The sequence below is a fragment of the Nematolebias whitei genome, chromosome 15 (assembly GCF_014905685.2).
Source record: "Nematolebias whitei isolate Nwh7 chromosome 15, NemWhi1, whole genome shotgun sequence".
NCBI lineage: Eukaryota > Metazoa > Chordata > Actinopteri > Cyprinodontiformes > Rivulidae > Nematolebias > Nematolebias whitei.
In genome coordinates this window covers 12,155,097-12,174,030 of record NC_056512.1, presented here as the reverse complement: position 1 = coordinate 12,174,030, position 18,934 = coordinate 12,155,097, and the positions used below count along the sequence as shown (strand labels likewise).

The 18,934-nt window shown below is 42.8% G+C and overlaps 1 protein-coding gene across 1 annotated transcript in view; it reads right to left on the bottom strand.

Annotated features, from left to right (window-relative positions):
- The window catches only part of wipi1 (WD repeat domain, phosphoinositide interacting 1), a 78,389-nt gene that overhangs the window by 52,946 nt on the left and 6,509 nt on the right, over positions 1 to 18,934 (bottom strand). Inside the window, exon 2 of the mRNA XM_037689316.1 lies at positions 444 to 526. Within this exon, the coding sequence (XP_037545244.1) occupies positions 444 to 526 (83 nt within the window). The remainder of the gene's footprint in view (positions 1 to 443; positions 527 to 18,934) is intronic.

Genomic DNA, 18,934 nt, shown 5'->3' with positions numbered 1-18,934 from the left:
AAGAAAGTTTCATTTTTATCATTACATTATGGAAAATAATGACCTTTATCACAATATGCTAATTTTTTTGAGAAGGACCTGTATATATATATATATATATATATATATATATATATATATATATATATATATATATATATATATATACAAACATACATACATACATACATATATATATATTTATATATATTGCGGTTGTATATGACATGACTTGTTTTACACTCAGATGTAGCCACACACCAAAATGGGGTTTGGTACCTCACTTATTTTTAAAATTATCCAGCTCACAAGAATGCTGGCTAGACAAAAGGTATTTCCAGTTCCCCTCTTTGCTCCATGACCGGAAACAATAAACTGGTTTGGTTTTAAAATATCTCAGCCTTCAATTTGGATTAATGTTCAACTCAAACTGATACAATGTGCCAAGTCAGCAGGAAATTTACCACTGTCATGGAGGCAGTCCAGTTTCTCCCCCGTGGTCAAAGAAAACAGCTTGTAGCCACTCCAGGTTCCCAAAGCCAGAGACCTACAACACACACACACACACACACACACACGGACACACCCACACACGCGCACACACACACACACACACACACACACACACACACACACAGTACTACATGATTCATGTACTTATTAAACAGTCTGAAGACAGAATGAAACTAGAAAACATGCAGTCAGAAACGTGGGTTAAAAAAGATTAAACTTATTTTAAAACATTGTGGAGAGCATAATTTCATAATAACTACAGATTTATCTGTAGCTTGTCAGGGTGGCACTTTTACAACATTGGAAAAAAATGTCTATAAACACACAAACAACTTCTGTATAAAAAACAGTTAAGCCAACGTGATGTGATGTCCTATGAACAACGAATACCTTGCCTGCTGTAGATTATTTTTTAATTCAATTCAATTCAACCTTAACTTATGTAGATGAACAGATGCTCAGATATATTCATCAATTAACACGGATTCCTCATTTTTCTGGACTGAATAAAACGTGCATTGAATTTAATGAAATGCAAACGTGAGACGTCATTTATCTTTGACCCATCAAAATGAATGCGGTCATTTATTTATAGAATCAAAGTTTAACATCAAACATTTACATTAATTTGGCACAATATGAAAATAACACATAATCAATCAGGAAAACCATACGGCCATGATTTTCCGTTGCTTCACCACAGACATTTATGAAACTGTACAATTATGATTTTCATCCACACGGCGGTGGATGAGCACTTTACACAGACATTTCTAAATTATCTGGAAGGATTTCTACTTTAGAGAAGAATTTAAAGATGAAAAGATGAAGTTTAAAGGGGGTGAAAGATGGTGTTTGAGGGAGAGTGTTGAACAGAACGGCACTCTCCGGGCTTTCTTCAGCTTCTTCCTTACAGTACACTTAGGTGGTGAAATCGACTCTTTTACTTGGAGATGTCTCAGGCGAGATTCCGTTTAACGCACCCTTTCAGCGTCTCCGTAGGATGGCTGTGAATCGTCCGGAGTAATGGCGAGATTCTGTCCGACACAAGCTCACCTCAGTGGAAAATGTTATAATCCCATGAAACTCGGAAGAGCTCTGTGGTTATGTCAGGGTCTTCCCGGCTCCCACAGCAACTGCCAGCACTAGGACATATCAGAACTGTCCGCACCGCCGAACTTCTCCAAACCCACAGAACTGAACTCAACTCCACTCAACTCTTTTGGGAACTAGGAAGTACCGGCATTTTTAAAGAGCTCTTTTCCCGGTTCATTCGGGAGTCTCGGATTGGTCCAAAACAACCAGACAGGGGTGTGTTTTGTGATGTAAGAGGGTTACTAAAAGTCAGAAGACAGCAAGAATGTTATTGAACAGATTAAACTGTTCTCACAGACAGAGAGTGTTTTGTTTTGGCGAGTTTTAGAAACAGGTGCAAAAACCCCCCTGTTGACGTCTGAGAGGATGTAAAAACAAGGCAGTTGTTCCAACACATGTCTGCTTCGACTCCTGACCTCGGAAAACGCACACTTGCTCATTCAAAGACAGAAATCAGAAAATGCATAATTACTCTGTAACAGCTTTAACATGAATTCTAACTTTGCATGAGAATTAAAAATCATTACACTGTTTCAGTTAATAAAATCGATTAGTTCACTGCAACATCTAAAATGGTTTGAACTAAGACACTTTGATTAACAACATTTGTAAAATAGTAATGATAATAGAAAAGAGAGTGTTCTTCCACTTGAATTTTCAAGAAAGAAAGTCTCAGGATGGGTGAACCTGTATTTCTGGATTCAAATCAATGAAATGACAGTTCCTGTCCCACAAGGTCCTTAAGGTCAAGGGTTTTGACCTTAGGCTTAGTCTTGACATCAGGTTAAGTTCACTACACTTAGACAGATAAATCACACTGAGCCTAGAAGACTAATTTACAAGTGAGACCTGTTTAGATAGACAAAAAGTAGTGAAACTGGACACGTAGGAATTTGGAGGCAAAAAAATCCTATCAAACTCTTTCTTCTTGGCTGAGAAGAAAGACCTGATTTTGAAAAAATGCCTCGCACATAGAAGTACATAGTGACATAGACATTCTGCGGGGGGAGGGGGGGGGAGAGACGACGATAGCGGTGAGCATGTCCAAGGATGCTCTCAAGGGCACTGTGGAGTTCTGACAAGGATGAAATAATCAACCAGTTTCCTCCGGTGAGATCCATAAACATTCTAGAGGGATGTCGGGGAACGGCCAAGGACAATGCCTTCGGGACTAAAAGAGTCCTGAAATGATGACACAATGTTTATTCAGCTGGTTTCCTCTGGTTGATCTGTTGGAATTCCTCGATGGGAGGGGGGGACAGAGTGTTAGATTACATGTTCTCCAGGTGAATTCAGATAAGGTGGCCTGTAAGGCAAGCCAAGGGAGTCAAATTTAGATAAACATACAATTGTTTTGGGGACAGGCAGAACTTTAATGACATCTACCTTGAGTCTGTGTTGGTCCACTCGGTTCCGAAATGTCCAAATTACGTGGCCACACCAATGGACCATGCCTGGGAAAAATCCATGAGATTTGATCCACTCTGCAAAAAACATTTGAGTCTGGGTGCTCAAAACACGGACCAAGCCATCATAAGGCAAGCAGCATGATCGGGTCCAAATTTTCTGCTGATGACTTCCTTGATTGTTGATAGACCAGGAACCAGCCGAATCCAAAAAGCAGGAACCAGTTATCATAAATCCAATTAAAAATGTGTCCATAACAAGGCTCCAAAAATGGCAGCAGAGACAGACACATCATCAAATTTTCCAAGTCGATGAGATATCCAGCTGCGTGCGTGCCAACAGGGCAAATCAGCTCGCCTAAAGCCTGTCGTCTCTTCTAAGAAATGTTATGAATTGTGTTGAGGGACCAACTGATCAAATCAAGTCCATAATTATGTTTCAGAAGATATGTAAGGAGAGGCCCAGAAGCAATTTCATGGACAAGGCAGAGCAGCAAAGCAAAGCAGAGAGGGAGAGGAGGGGAAAAGCGTCCGACCTCGGCGAGAGCAATTGGAAAAAACGACGAGCTAACAGCTAGCCTGAACTCAGCCATGGATAAAATGTGGCCATTAGAAATGCCTCACATTTAGAAAGTGCTTAAGCAAGATTATTTAATATATCTTACAATGTTGTCAGTTTATTGATCTGATAATGTGTCTATTTTAACTAGAATTTTATGTTTTGTTATTTTTGTAAATGTTATTAGCAGCATTTAAAAAAGTTAAGTCTGGTCCTCTGGACGGGTTCAAAAAGAAAAAAATTGTAGAAACGTTTAATCTTTTATCCGAAAGACTTCTTCAGTCTGAGGAGCTGTATTCAGCTCGGTCTTATAAATAGCACCTTCTCATAGTGGATCAACCAGTTTGCTGCTGACAGCCAAAACCAGCTGCTCACATGATCAAGGAGGACCATCAGCCTAACAATGGATCGTTAGCACACTGACGGCTGCTTGCTATTTACAGGGGGCTAAGTGATACTAGCAATAACTGAGGGCCATGGATGTGTGATGGCCCACTTGAACCCTCTGACTGTTGTTGGACAGAAAACTGTTTACTCATGTGCAGGTGGAGTGTGGAAGTCCCAGTTCCCCTTGTGCAGAGCCCTATAAAGAGAGAGTTGCAACACTCCCATAGACTCCCATAGAAAGAATGGAATGCGGAAGTCACGTGGGTCATGAAGTGGCAAAAAGTTCCAAACAGCAGCGGGTTCAGCATTGAACGTAGTTCATTCTCTGTGTTTTTCCGGTAAGTTGATGCAAATACGACACTTTTTCTCCATTGTGAAGCGTTATCTGACTGTTCTGTACCACAATTTATCCACATTAATACTTCATGTCGCCAGTTTTAGTTAATGAAACATGTTAAATTGCTAGTTGTGTTTTAACTGCAGCTGCTCTGCAACACGACGGTTTAAACGGGTCTATTTCTAATTCAACGTTTTAAAATATCTATTACTGCTTACATTTTGAAAGGTGGTCTTTTTTAAATTTATGGTAATTCCAGTTACTGAACTCAACTAGAAAATATTTGGTCTTTTTTCCTGAGAGATTCATTCAACCTTTATTTAGACAGTAAATCCCATTGAGCCTCGAGGACTCATTTACAAGAGAGACCTGATTTCAACAAAGAATGATGACAACAAGATTGACATAATTTAGTTAAAGTTATAGATCATTTGTCAAAGACTGCAGCATAAATTGTGACATTATCATTAAAGAAAAACGTGATTGTGGATATGAGTCTATTTTTTTCATGTTTTCCAGGTAAACCAGAGAATGACTTCATGAACTGAATGTTGCATTCAAAGTATCACAAAGGTACAAGATCTCATTTTCTGTATTCTATTAATCAATAACAGCTGAATCAAGATGTTTGAATAAGATTACTTTAACACCATAACCTTCACAAAGTTGGTATTCACTGCAGGACTGTTAATTTACATTAGTTTTATATTATTAGTTTAATGTTTGGTAATCATGGGTCAAGTTGAGATGAGACTCTTTCAAGACAGAACAAGAAATAAGAATTATTACAAGAATATATCAGCATCAATAAACTGTAGGACAGTAACAAAGCACAGGTACATTGAGATGGAGCTGGGAAGTTCTTCATGCCAGTTGTCTTCATCTGATCTTTTGTAAAAATATGTCAATTTATTTTCCATTGTTAACATTTTTCTTCGCAGGACTGAGTTAATTTTCTTGTCTGAGTTTCTTCTGTCCTGCTTATGTATTTTTTTTGTGTTCTAATTGTTCCCTCAGGTTTTTCATCTCTGTTCCCTGACTGCCTGTTGATCCATCCTCCTGGTCCTGTTGATTCATCCTCCTGGTCCTGTTGATTCATCCTCCTGGTCCTGTTGATCCTGGATCATCAGATCCTGACATGTCCCCGTCCTCTGAGGACACATTTTCATCTTTCCCTCATCTCACTCGCCTCATTTCTGTTTCTTCCTCAGTCTCTGAAATTACAACGTCACTGTTAGAATGAAGGTTATTGTTCAATAAAAAATATGACTTGTCTTATTTAACACTGTTCGTACCAAAGTTTAATTTAGAACAACATGTGTGATCACTGGTCAGATCACTGGTCAGGTCACTGGTCAGGTCACTGGTCAGTGGAAGTTCTGCTGTTCTTCTCATCTGGTTCTGGTCCATGAACAAATGGTTGAACCTCCTTCAGTCTCACTCGTCCTCACTGTGTTTCTGTGAACTGTCCTCTCTCTAAATGTGTCTGTAGAGTGACATTAGTTTATTTTCTTGCACATTTCTTTGACAGTTAAACATTTTGAGCCCTGATTGAAAATGTTTGAGCAGATTAAATTTACAGCTCTCACTTTGTGTTGTTGTGATGATGATGATGATGGTGCTGCTGCTGACTTGAGATGATGCCATTAATAAACAGTATAAATGGCAGTAAAAGTACTTTATTAAAGCTTGTTTTACATTTTACATCTTTTATAATAAATTGTTTGGAATTTTATTTTTGCACAATTAACACTTATTTTGTCATCTGTTATGATTTTAACTAGAAACAGTTTCATTTAAATTAACATTTTAATCAATGAATTACAATTTTACAATAGTTGTCAGGTTACAATCAACTCAGTTATCAGGTACTTGGTTGTCATAAAAAAACGACAAATAGAACAATTATATTCAGGTCTCTCTTGTAAATGAGTCCTCGTGGCTCAATGGGACGAACCTGTTTAAATAAAGGTTGAATTAGTATCTTCTATAGAAATCAAGAATTCATCCAGATGATCTGAGGTAAACTGGAGCAGATCTGAACTGCTGCATGGAGGACAAGGTGGAGCATTATCATGCAGAGAACATCAGAAACAGCTTTATAACAGGTGTTACTCTGATCTGTTTTTAACGTGTGTAACGTTATAAAACACTGACATGGCTATATTGATCATTGTATTGCATACACATTATTTTTCTAACAAATATGTGTTTGCAGTCTCGTTTCCTTCTATAATGATAAATGTATCAGCTGCTTCTAAAAACGCTTTGATAAAATGCATAGTCTGTGAAATAATCAATAATTTTGTTCGTTGCTGCTCAATAATTACTGAAAGACGTCAGGTAAAGTAAGAAAAGTCGATTTTTGTGTTATGTTGCACCAGCAGCTGCTCAAACTGACTGACAGCGATGAGCTGTTTGGAACTATTGAGAGCTGCATGAACCACGTGACCGCGTATCGGCGAGTTCAAAGAGTGTCGCAACTCTCTCTTTATAGGGCTCTGCCCTTGTGCACCAGTTTGTTGTGGAGGATGGTGTTGAAAGCAGAGCTATAATCTACGAAGAACATCTGGACATAGCTCTCTGTTTTCTTCAGGTGGGACCAAAAAACATGGAGGCTGTGCTTATGGCATCCTCAGGTGATCCATTTGCTCTGTAAGCAAAATGGTGGGGGTAAAGGGTAAGATTCAATGAAGCTTTGTCATTAATGGTTTCAGATATTCATCAGCTGAAAGTAACGGCATAGACAAATGTTTTTGCCCATCTCTGCACTGTTAGCTAAACAGCTCATGAATCATTGAACAGATTGTAATGAAACTTTCAGAAAGTAATCATTGAGTTGATATTTACAATTATTAACTACAGAATAACTTTAGAAAACACAAACAATGACTATAACTCAGTAATTTTGACAAATATTGAGCTAAAATATTGTGTGGTAGTAGCTGAGACTACTTTAGGATGATTCTTGTGAAAAGAAAAAGAGTAAAATCAGAGAAGAAGACCAGATGATGGAAGCTGAAGAAGGAAGAATGTGAGAAATTCAGAGAGGAGCTGTTAAAGGTTCTGGGTAGTAAGAAAGAGCTTCCAAATGACTGGACTACTACAGCAACAGTATTTAGAGAGACAGGTAGGAAGATACTTGGTGTGTCATTTGGACAGAGAATGGATGATAAGGAAACCTGGTGGTGGAATAGTGAAGTGCAGGAAGCTATTGTAAAGACGCTCTTATCTGCTGTGCTGTATTGCTCAATGTATCACAACTGTATCTTGTCCTTTATCTGTATCTGCTTGGCTTTTGGATCTGCTTGCCTTTTGGTATCAACAAGTACAGATTGAACTAAGTCAGAGAATACACAAAGTTTGTTTTCTCATTCATCCAGGTATATAACAACAAAAAAGGTTGAATCATGTCATCTGGACTTCGTTTTTTTGTTAAAAAGAAACGCTTCGCCCCTCATCCAAGAGGCTTCGTCAGTCTGAGGCCTAGCCATCTGGTATTACCCAGAAGCCACCCTGACTCTTGTGTTTCAAGCCTGCCTCAGATACCCCTGAAGTCTGGCCTTTTCACTAAAGGTTTCAAAAACACAAAGTTTGTTTTCTCAGTCATCCAGGTATATAACAACAAAAAAGGTTGAATCATGTCATCTGGACTTCGTTTTTTTGTTAAAAAGAAACGTTTCGCCCCTCAACCAAGAGGCTTTGTCAGTCTGAGGCCTAGCCATCTGGTATTACCCAGAAGCCACCCTGACTCTTGTGTTTCAAGCCTGCCTCAGATACCCCTGAAGTCTGGCCTTTTCACTAATGGTTTCAAAAACACAAAGTTTGTTTTCTCAGTCATCCAGGTATATAACAACAAAAAAGGTTGAATCATGTCATCTGGACTTCGTTTTTTTGTTAAAAAGAAACGTTTCGCCCCTCATCCAAGTCAGAGAATGTATTTGAGTTTTTGTGTACAGGACATGAACTAACAGGGAGTTGCTGTGTGTGTCCCACCTGATGACAAGATCACCAGTAAACTGGAACGGCAGAAGAAAATAATAAAACAAATCCATAAAAGGACTTCCAGGAAATGAAGACATCAGTTTGAACTAGTTTAGAAAAAAACTGTAAGAATGTGTGACACGTCTCTGGGTGGAGCTTTGGTGTTTAAATACAGAAGGAACTAGAGCTCCGGTCATACGTGTCTTGGGTTTTTGTTGCATCTCTGTTGCTTTGGGGTAAGAGCATCTCATTTCAGCTGAAAGCTTTAATAAATGTTGGTAATACTTTTTAACTTGAATTTCTCTGACTAATTATTGTGTCTTTTCTCCATGTATCTCCGAGCCAATGAGAGGAACAGGTGAATAGGCTGAAAAGTCTGAGTTGTTGTGTTGATTTTCCTCGACACTATTCATGGTGGCTCAGTTGGAAGAGCTGCCGACTCCGACAGAGAAGGTCACCGGTTCACATCCCAGCCCGGGACATTTCTGGGTGTAGTCTGCATGTTCTCTTCGTGCTGCGTGAGTTTACTCCAGGTACTCCAGTTTCCTCCCACAGACCAAAAACATGCATGTTAGACTGATTGGTAACTCTAAATTGTCCCTAGGTGTGAGTGAGAGAGTGAATGGTTGTCTTGTTTGTCTCCAAGTGTCTCTGTGATGGACCTGTCCAAGGTGTCCCCCACCTTTCACACAGTGACTGCTGGATATGGGCACCAATGACCCTCATGACCTGAAAAGGAAAAAGTGGGTAACGAACTCAGAAAACAAACGTTAAAGTTCTGATCGGGGCAAGAGAAGTGAATAGTGTGTCTGTACACAAACTGAGTTTTGAACCTTTAGTTGTTGTAATTTGTCTTTAAATTCTCACATTTCCACTGAAGTTAAAGCAGTCAGTTTTCTTTAGGATCCACATGGAAATGATCCCAGCCTCATCAATAACATGTTGTCAGTAGAAAATTGAAGACCTGGCAGATTGATCAAAAGTCTTTTGCTGCTGACAAAGTGTTGGGAGTAAGTTCTATTTCGTATAGGCTTCGCCCTTTAAAACTGTCGCTGGTGGGTTTATCTCTAGGCGCTCAGCGCTACACTGAAAAACTTTAGTCCATGCCCACCTGCTGTGTGTGGGCCTCACCCCCGGTCCGTATAAATTACGGTGAGACCGGGTAATCGGCTCCCATTTTTTCTTCAGCCAGCTAGCTAGCACTGTCATAAGAATGAAGAAGGAAAAGTTGTCCAGCTTTGACCGGCACAACCTTTGCTAAGGATGCCTGGGTCTACGCCACTCCAACCTCCTGCCATCTCAGTGGGCTCTTCCTCTCCGAGGAGAAGTAGACGAGCAGCCTTGTTCAAGGTAAGCGCCGAGGAGTGCTTTTCCGTGGCTGGCTGCTACCCGCTGGACAACGCCATTGCCTTTTCTACCGTGTTTTTTTCCTAGCGGTAATCGAATGATTTCCTTGAAAAAGGCAATGTTAGCAACTAGCAGCAGCCCCGCTGAATGTTTTTTTCCATGGCGGGCCGCTACACGCTGGACGACGCCACAGCCTTTTCTAACGTGTTTTGTCCTCGTGGTAATGGAATGATTTCCTCAAATGGTGATGTTAGCAGCAGCCCTGCTGAATGTTTTTCTGTGGAGGGCCGCTATTCGCTGGACGACGCCACCGCCTTTTCTAATGTGTTTTTTTCTCAAGGTAAATCGTATGATTCCCTTGAAAAAGGCATTGTTGGCAGCAGCTCCGCTGAGTGTTTTTTCTGTGGCGGGACGCTATGCGAGGGACGACACCACCGCCTTCTTTGTTGCAGTCACGCAGTGAATCGAATGATTCCTCCAAGAAAGGCTATGCGGAGCTGCCCCTTCCCTCCTGGAGAGTGTAGTGACGGATCTTCCCACGTCGGCGACCACACCGCTCCCAGCCGTCGATGCCCTCCTCTCGGAGCTGCCCAGCAGAATCCAGGAGGATGTTAACACAAGGGACTTTTTCCGTCCCTCGCCTCCCTCCGCCCTGATCGGATGATCTGGCGGCAAGGTTGGCTCCGCCCCGGCTCGTCGCCCTGACCCCATCTGGCCTCGCTGTCCAGCTGTGACATCACACTGGAACGAGGCTGCAGCTGGGCTGACAAGCTGAAGACATCCGTCTCCACCTTCGCCTCCAACTCCAGAGTGGAGGGTTTTACCGATCGGTGTTTTTTCCCCCTGTCCCGCATCGCCACCTGGATGACCATGATCCAGAGGACTACTTGGCTCCACCTCTCGCTATCCTTGTCAGTGAGGCTGCAGAAAGACCTGCTGGAGGGCCCCGTCACCCCAGAGGCGCTGTTCGGGGCTAACTTCAGGACCATCCTTGAGAAATCGCAGAGGTCCAAGGAGGTCTCAGAGACTGTACACCATCTGCCCCACCGGCCGCTGGAGGGACCACCTAGGCCAGTAACAGCACCAGAGGAGCTCCACAGCTGTGGCAGCGACTTCACGCTCTGCTCCTCCACCGGCCCCCTCCACCAGGTAACAGATCCTTGAGGGGAAGGTATGTGTTTTTTGATGATGTATGTTTTTGATATAAAACAGAAACACCTCTGAAAGTAAAGTTGTTCATCTGAGACTGTCAGATCAGCTGATCTCTCAGCTGCCTCTCTTCACACATTCCCCACACAGAACGAGCCAGTAACCTCTAAACAGCGTTTTAAATGGCACTACAGTTCAGTAAATATCACAAAACACTCGTCTGCCACGTCAGCTAAAATGATGTTTATTTCAGCTGACCAATTCCGGTAAAATCCATCGTTTTTCAGCCAGAGCCCATTTTTAATTTCTGCTGTTTTCTGCCCACTCACAGCGCAGCGAGAGTAAATGTGTTTTCTCAAAAACAGCTACAGCCTCCACCAAAACGGCATCTCACTTAGAAAGCGCTCACGCCTCCTCTCGGTGTGCACCGGCTCACCACAGCTCTATGTGAGACCGCAGCCTGGGCTCAGCACAGAGGCACACATACAGCCCTTTTTTTGTTCTTGTCGGAGCCCCCATTGGGTTCCCCCGGAGAATCTCTGGAGTGAGTGATGGCAGTAAGGATTTTTTAGTCTGGTTGACGTTCATGAGAAACATGACAACACAAATGCGTGACTGCTCTCCGAGCGCTACTTAGAGTGGCAGCGAGTGTGGTCCCTGGACAGATGGACGGACCATCTGATCAGAAGGGGTTCCACTCTACAGTTCGCAGCTCAACCCCCACCGTTCAGAGGGATTTTATAGAGACGGTTCTGTCTTCTCCAGAACAGAGCTCGTCTCTCCAGTCAGAAGTTCAGGAATTTCTGATGAAAAATGTGATTTCCAGAATTTCCAACAGAACAACATAAGCTTTTTTTTTCCTCCCACTACTTCCTAGTTCTGATTTTAAAAAAAACGGAGGGATGACACCCATTCTTGACCTGTTCATGTTCAACAATTTGATCATGGGGAGACAATTCCACATGTTGACAAACAGCTGCTGGAGAACATCACCAGAACGACTGGTTTTCACCTCCATAGATTTGAAGAGCGCATATTTTCACATTTCCATCATTCTGAAACACCCCACGCACAATCTTAAAATGCATGGAGATGGCTCTGCAGTCGTTACACATGGTACGAATGAGAAATATTTTTATCTGGACGATCTGCTCTTATTAGCTTGGTCCAGTTAGAAAGCTGTCGCACAGACCAAAACGTTACAGTTACACCTGCTAAACCTGGGGTTTCTATAAACTGGGAAAAACTTCCATTCGTCCATCCCAGATGATTGTTTATCTGGAAGGGGAGCTAAACTCAACTACAACGAGAGTCGTTTATCACAGCTGAGAGCCGAAGCTCTATCAGCTCAGCTCCTCCGTGTCAAACCCAGCCCCGCCGTGTCAAACCCTGCAGCATAGTGACAGTTCTGCCTGTCATGCGACTCCTGGGACGATGTCAGCGGCCCACATCGTGGTTCCGCTGGGCCTACTTCACATGAGACACCTTCAGAGATGGTTCGCCCGCCTCCACATAGATCCTGTGCGCCAGAAGAGGTGGATTATCTTTGTGCCCCTCCCTCCATGAGAACCGATCTGAATCACTGGGGAAACCCCCGCATTCTGTCAGAAGGAGTTCCCATCAGCAGGCCTACATCACACGTCTCAGTTTTTCCCATTCCTGTCAAGCTGGGAGGAAAGTGTCTGTCCCAAGCAGTGGGAGCACAGTGGCTGGACCACATGTCGCTTTACATATTGTGCTAGAATGTTTTTCATTGTCTGAAACGTGACTCAGCATTTTGCCCCTGCTGCGAGATCAGCATTTTCTGATCCACACAGGCAACAAGTGACGCAGTTTACATAAATCTTCAGGGAGGTGTGCGCTCAGCCCATCTGTTACACATCGCGAAACAGCTGTTGTGTTGGTCACACAGAAACCTGCTCTCCATCAGAGCAGTGGACTTTCCCAGCGTTCCTGAACAGGTGAGCGGATATCGTGTCGAAGGGCGGTTCCCACCACAGGGACTGGAGCCTCCATCCTGTGCTGATTTCTCAGATTTTGGAGCAGGTTTGGCCGAGCAGCAGTAGATCTGTCCTCCACACGGGAGAATGCCCAGTGTCAATTATGGTTCTCACTGAGCCCACAAGACAACCCACTGTTAGGAGTGGACGCCTTCACTCACAGCCCGTGGCCAAAAATGCTCCTTTATGCCTTTCCTCCAGTCCTGACGATATCATGGACCCTGGACTGGTTCCAGGAGGAAGTACCGTCAGTCATCCTCGTAGCTCCTGAACGCATATGTGCTCCGTGGTTCTTGAATCTGCAGCGACTGATATCGGGGTCGGCTGTGTAAACTGCTGTGTGGGGAGCTGTCCTCCAGGCAGGAAAAGCGATCAGGAGTTACCCAGAAATAGGTCAGCATCTTTGGGTCTGTCCGCTGAACAGATCCATTTAGAAAAGATGGGCCTCCCACAGGATGTGGTGCATACGTTCAGGGTGCACGAGTTGCTTCCACCACAACGCTGCACAAATCAAGTGGACAGTTTTTTCAGTGCTGGTGCGCAGAGAAAGGCGTGGAGGCCATCTCATGGCCACTAGGTGGCATGCTGTCCTTTCTGTAGCAGCTGATAGACAGAGATCTAGCTTTCAGCACAATTAAAAATTATGCTGCAGCTATTTCTTCCTGTCTCGAGGGCTTTGGTGACAAAACAGTTCTTAATCACCCGTTGATGAAGCTTTTCCTGAAAGGTGTACAGAGACACAGATCGGTGTCACGTCCACTAGCTTCACAGTAAGACCTAATGATGGTCCTGCACGCTCTGGTCAAAGGTCATTCTGAGTATTTAGATTAGGTTTTAATTAAATTTCTGTCATTTAAAACAGCCCTGCTGTTAGTTCTGATGTCGGCAAAGAGAGTGAGTGTTTGTTTGCTCTCTCTGTTACTCCCTCATGTCTCAGAATTCAAGCTGATGGCAGTTCAGCTGTACTGTGTTTTAACCCTGCTCTGAAAAGCATCACAAGCTCATTCAGATCGAGAGTGATAACCTTGGATGAGTTTTATCCTCTTCCTCATAATTCTGAGGAGGAAGCAACATCTCACCTCCTTCTGTCCCATGCGCGCATTTTTCATGTTACGTGGTGTACACGGCCGCACTGCGCCGCTTTCAGTGTATGTTCGTGCATTACTGGGACAGCTTTTCAGGACGTCCTCTATCCACCCAGCGCCTCTCACACTGGTTGTGTGAGGTTATTTCTGAAGTTTACAGTTCATCTGGACTGGATCTTTCAGAGAATCTCAGCGCATTCCACCAGAGGGTTTTCATCCTCCATGGCTCTGCATGGAGGGATGACAGTAGAGAATATTTGTATGGCGGCTACCTGGTCATCGCCATGTTCAATTATTCGTTTCTTTATCTATGTGATGTTTCTACTTTCTCCATGACCCATTCTGTTCTCAGAGTTCTGACAGAATGATTATTCGTTTCATGGAGCTTCATTTTTGAGCTCACACCTACCTGCATGCAGTCGCAGTGTGAGATATTTATTATCAGTCACAAGTTCATGACTGCTGATTTTATGGTTATTAACCGGTTCATCCTGAGGAGCTGTTGGTCTGCTCTGTTTATAGTTACACTGTTACAATTCATATCCTCCATTGTTCCTATTCACAGCAGCAGGTCTGCTATCTCAGCCTTTTTTTTTTCCCTCACCAGAGATCTTCTCTGGTGCGCTCCTGCGCGTGGAGCACGCAATTATGCAGCGCTTAATTATGCACACAGAAGGCTGAGTGATGAAATGGTTTTTTTTGTGCAAGCAGGTGCTTCATGTTGTGTCTGAGTGGACCCAGTGAGGCAGAGACTACATCCTGTTTCGCCTTTAACCCACCAGCGACAGTCTTAAAGGGCAAAGCCTATACGAAATAGAACGTTGGTTACGTACTGTAACCCCAGATTCTATGAGTATAGGCGTAGCCCTTTAAGCTCTGGTCCTCACTGGTTCCTAAATGGCTTAAGAAAAAAGCTATTTTGGGAGCCGATTACCCGGTCTCATCGTAATTTATATGGACCGGGGGTGAGGCCAACACACAGCATGTGGGCGTGGACTAAAGTTTTTCAGTGCAGCGCTGAGCACCTAGGGATAAACCCACCAGCGACAGTCTTAAAGGGCTACGCCTATACTCATAGAATCTGGGGTTACAGTAAGTAACCAACGTTCTGCACGTTGAGACGGCTTCACATTATTGTTGGCTCCATGCTAAGCTGGAAGGTTGCTTCATTCAGGCTTTCTGTTTGGCGATATAAAGAAAATGCATATTTACTGATTTATCTGATTTGTTTGTGCACCTTTTGACCCAACACATATTATCAATCTCTAACGCACGTTCTCTGACCAGAAAAGTTGCTTTCAGTTTAACAAGGGAACAGCACATAGGAGCAACATCATCAGACCAAGACTCAGTGGTCTACACTCATCTCCAGGTCAGAGGTCACTCTTTCAGGGATGAAGATGTCCACATCCTTGATAGAGAGAAACAATGGTTTGAGAGAGGAGTAAAGGAGGCCATCTTTGTGAAAAAACAAAAACGTCCATCATTAAACGGGTGGAGGCCTCCGTGTTCATCTGTCCCCCTCTTACAATGCTGTTATTGCTAGTATCACTCAGCCATTTGTGAATAGCAAGCAACCATCAGGGTGCTAATGACCAATTGGTAGGATGGGGCGGCTGTGGCTCAGTGGTTAGAGCAGTCGTCCTCCAATGCGAGAGTTGGAGGTTCTAATCCACCAGCAGTCACATGCTGAAGTGTCCCTGGGCAAGACACTGAACCCCTCATAACCTCTGATGTGTGTCCCATCAGTGTATGAATGTGATAAAGCTCTGATTAGTTTCATTAGAATTATTTGTTTAATTAGCTTTGTAGAGGTCTAGTAGAGTGCTGTGTGAATGGGTAAATGAGGACACAGATTGTAGAGTAAAGCACTTTGAGTATCTTGAAATAAGATAGAAAGGCGCTATATAAGTACAGTCCATTTACCATTTATGATGGTCCTCCATCATGTGAACAGCTAGTTTTGGATGCCACCAACAAACTGGTTGATCCACTATGATAGAGTGCTATTTATAAGACTGAGTTTGTTGCAGCTCTTCAGACTGAATAAGTCTTTTGGATAAAAGACGAAACGTTTCAACAAGAAGAATCCGTCCAGATGACCTGACTCAACCTTGTTACATTTTTCTACCTGGATTATTAAGCATGCATCAGGACATTGCTTTCAGTTTGTTTGTCCTGCTGGGACAAAGAAGTGCCTGGATAAAGGAAGTGTAACGTTACATGGGAACTATGCTGTCACTTCTCATCAGAAGGTGATCTAAAAAAGTTAAATCTGGTCCTCTGGACATTCAAAAAACCCCCCCAAAAAACAAAGCAAAACAACAAAAAATGTAGAAACGTTTCGTTTCTCATCCGAAAGACTTCCTCAGTCTGAGGTGCTGTATTCAGCTCAGTCTCTTAAATAGCACCTTCTCAGAGTGGATCAACCAGTTTTGCTGCTGACAACCAAAACCAGCTGATCACATGCTCAAGAAGGACCATCAGCCTAACAATGGATCACTAGCACACTGATGGCTGTTTACTGTTCACAGAGGGCTGAGTAATACTAGCAATCACAGCATTGTAAGAGGGGGACAATTGAACACGTAGGCCTCCACCCCTCCACCCCTGTTTAATGATGGACGGTTTCTTTTCACAAAGATGGCCTCCTCTCTCAAACCATCGGTCCTCTCTATCCAGGATGTGAACATCTTCATCCCTGAAAGAGTGACCACTGGCCTGGAGATGAGTGTAGACCGCAGAGTCCTGGCCTGATGATGTTGATCTTCTGTGCTGGGCCATCCTTTTGGCCAGTGGCTGTTTTGTTTCCCCGATGTAAGACTGATCACAGCCCTCCTGACACTGAACAGCATACACAACATTACTCTGTTTGTGCCGGGGGACTGTATCTTTGGGATGAACCAGTCTTTGCCGTAATGTATTTTGGGGTTTAAAAGCCACTGGGACGTTATGTTTAGAAAATAAACGTCTCAGTTTCTCTGATACTCCCTCAACATATGGAATGACCACTGGTCTGGGTCTGGGCTCCTCCTTTTCACCTGATGGCTGACTGAGACTTTGTGAAAAGAAACCGTCCATCGTTAAACAGGGGTGGAGGCCTCCGGGTTCAACTGTCCCCCTCTTACAATGCTGTGATTGCTAGTATCACTCAGCCCCCTGTGAACAGTAAACAGCCATCAGTGTGCTAATGATCCATTGTTAGGCTGATGGTCCTTCTTGAGCATGTGATCAGCTGGTTTTGGTTGTCAGCAGCAAAACTGGTTGATCCACTCTGAGAAGGTGCTATTTAAGAGACTGAGCTGAATACAGCACCTCAGACTGAGGAAGTCTTTCGGATGAGAGACGAAACGTTTCTACATTTTTGTTGTTGTTTTGCTTTGTTTTTTTTGTTGTTTTTTTTTTATGTCCAGAGGACCAGATTTAACTTTTTTAGATTTTTCTACCTGGATTATTGAGCATGCATCAGGATATCAGAAGGTGATCTTATTCTGAAACTGGCATTAAAGGCAGCAGATGATGAGCATTCCTTTACGCCTGAATTAGGTTTAAGATTTGTAAAAAGGACTTTGTTTTCAGACTAAATGCTGCTGCCTGTGCTAACCTAATAAAACAAGTATATCTTCAATGATTTATTGTGATGTTGAGAAAGAACTGAAGTTTTGGGATCCAGACAGATGTTCTGTTACACATCTGGAACAAGAACTCTGTGTTTGGGCAGGATGGATCCGAGACACCCTCATCCGGTCCAGTTATAGCCATAGACATATACGTAGCCGCCTCATGGAGCGCTTAATAGAGCTTTAGAGCATGACGTCACTTGTCCGCAGCGCGGCGGCTGATGTGATAGGATGGGGCCACATCCACCATTTTTATTGTCCTCCATATTAACTGTCGAAAACAAGCTTTCTCACTGTCTTTTAAAACAAAAATCTAAGCAGGTTAAAACAGTTTAGCGATGGTTCGAAATTGCTGCGTTATTGGATGTAATGTGCGGTTACACGACTGGAATTGTAAAAGGATTGAAAACTGACTTTTTTTTAATAGATTCTCCACCATAAAACAATGCCAGGGAGCTCATGTGTAGGACGTAACAAAAAGGAGACGGTGAGACGTCCTGATAACTTTCTCCAGCGTCCCAAGAGACCTGCTAGTTTGTTCCAGACATTCTGGTGAGTGTCTAAATTCAGTTTGTTGGTGTTGTGCCATAAATTTGTGCCATGATTTTGTCCAGGTGTTCTCATGTTTAGTTCATGTTCATAGAAGTGGGCCAACCTGGTTTAGGTCAGGTTTATATTTAGCATGTAACTTAGTCCAAGTTTAGACAGAGTGGACATCTGTGTTATTGTGAAATAAACTGTTTAAAGTTTCTAGTGTTGTCACTTTTACTGTAGTAATACTGATCTGTGTTCCGATACGTCCTCTTCAAGACAAACCTTCAGATAAAGTGGATGAAACTCCAGGACAGGAGCTCAGTGAGGCTGCAGATGATGGAGAGGAGGAACATGAACCAGCAGCAAAAAGGTACAAATACAATGTGTGAACAAAAAAAGAGCAGAAATAAACCATCTGTTACAGGAGAACAGGGAGCTCAGGTCAGAGCTGAATAAAAAACAGCTGGACAAATAATTTTTATAGTATTAAATATTATACAGGACTTCATTGCTTTGCCATCTTGTTGTCATTGTTTAACAATGTTAGGCATTTTCTGCCAGCATTAAAAAAAAAACCCTCACAATTTCAAATGGTTCTAACACTAATGCATCTGTTCAGCATCTTTGCCATCTTTTTAAAGTGTCACATCAAACTCTGTCTAATACCTGTGTCTTTCTTTTCTTTCCAAGGGATGGATGTGCATCAGACAAGCTCATAACAGAAAGCTGTGGCCTTCTCTCCAGATTATTACCTGGGGACGTTGTGTTATGACAGAGGCTTTAATATTAAAGACAGTGTGGGAGTCAAGGTCAAGGTTCTTTATTGGCATTCACATCGCATGTTGTACATGAGGTGGAACAAAACTGTGTACACAGGGTCCCAGTTACATCCAACAAAAGTATAAATGAATGATGTGCTGAGGTTCAAATCCCATCATT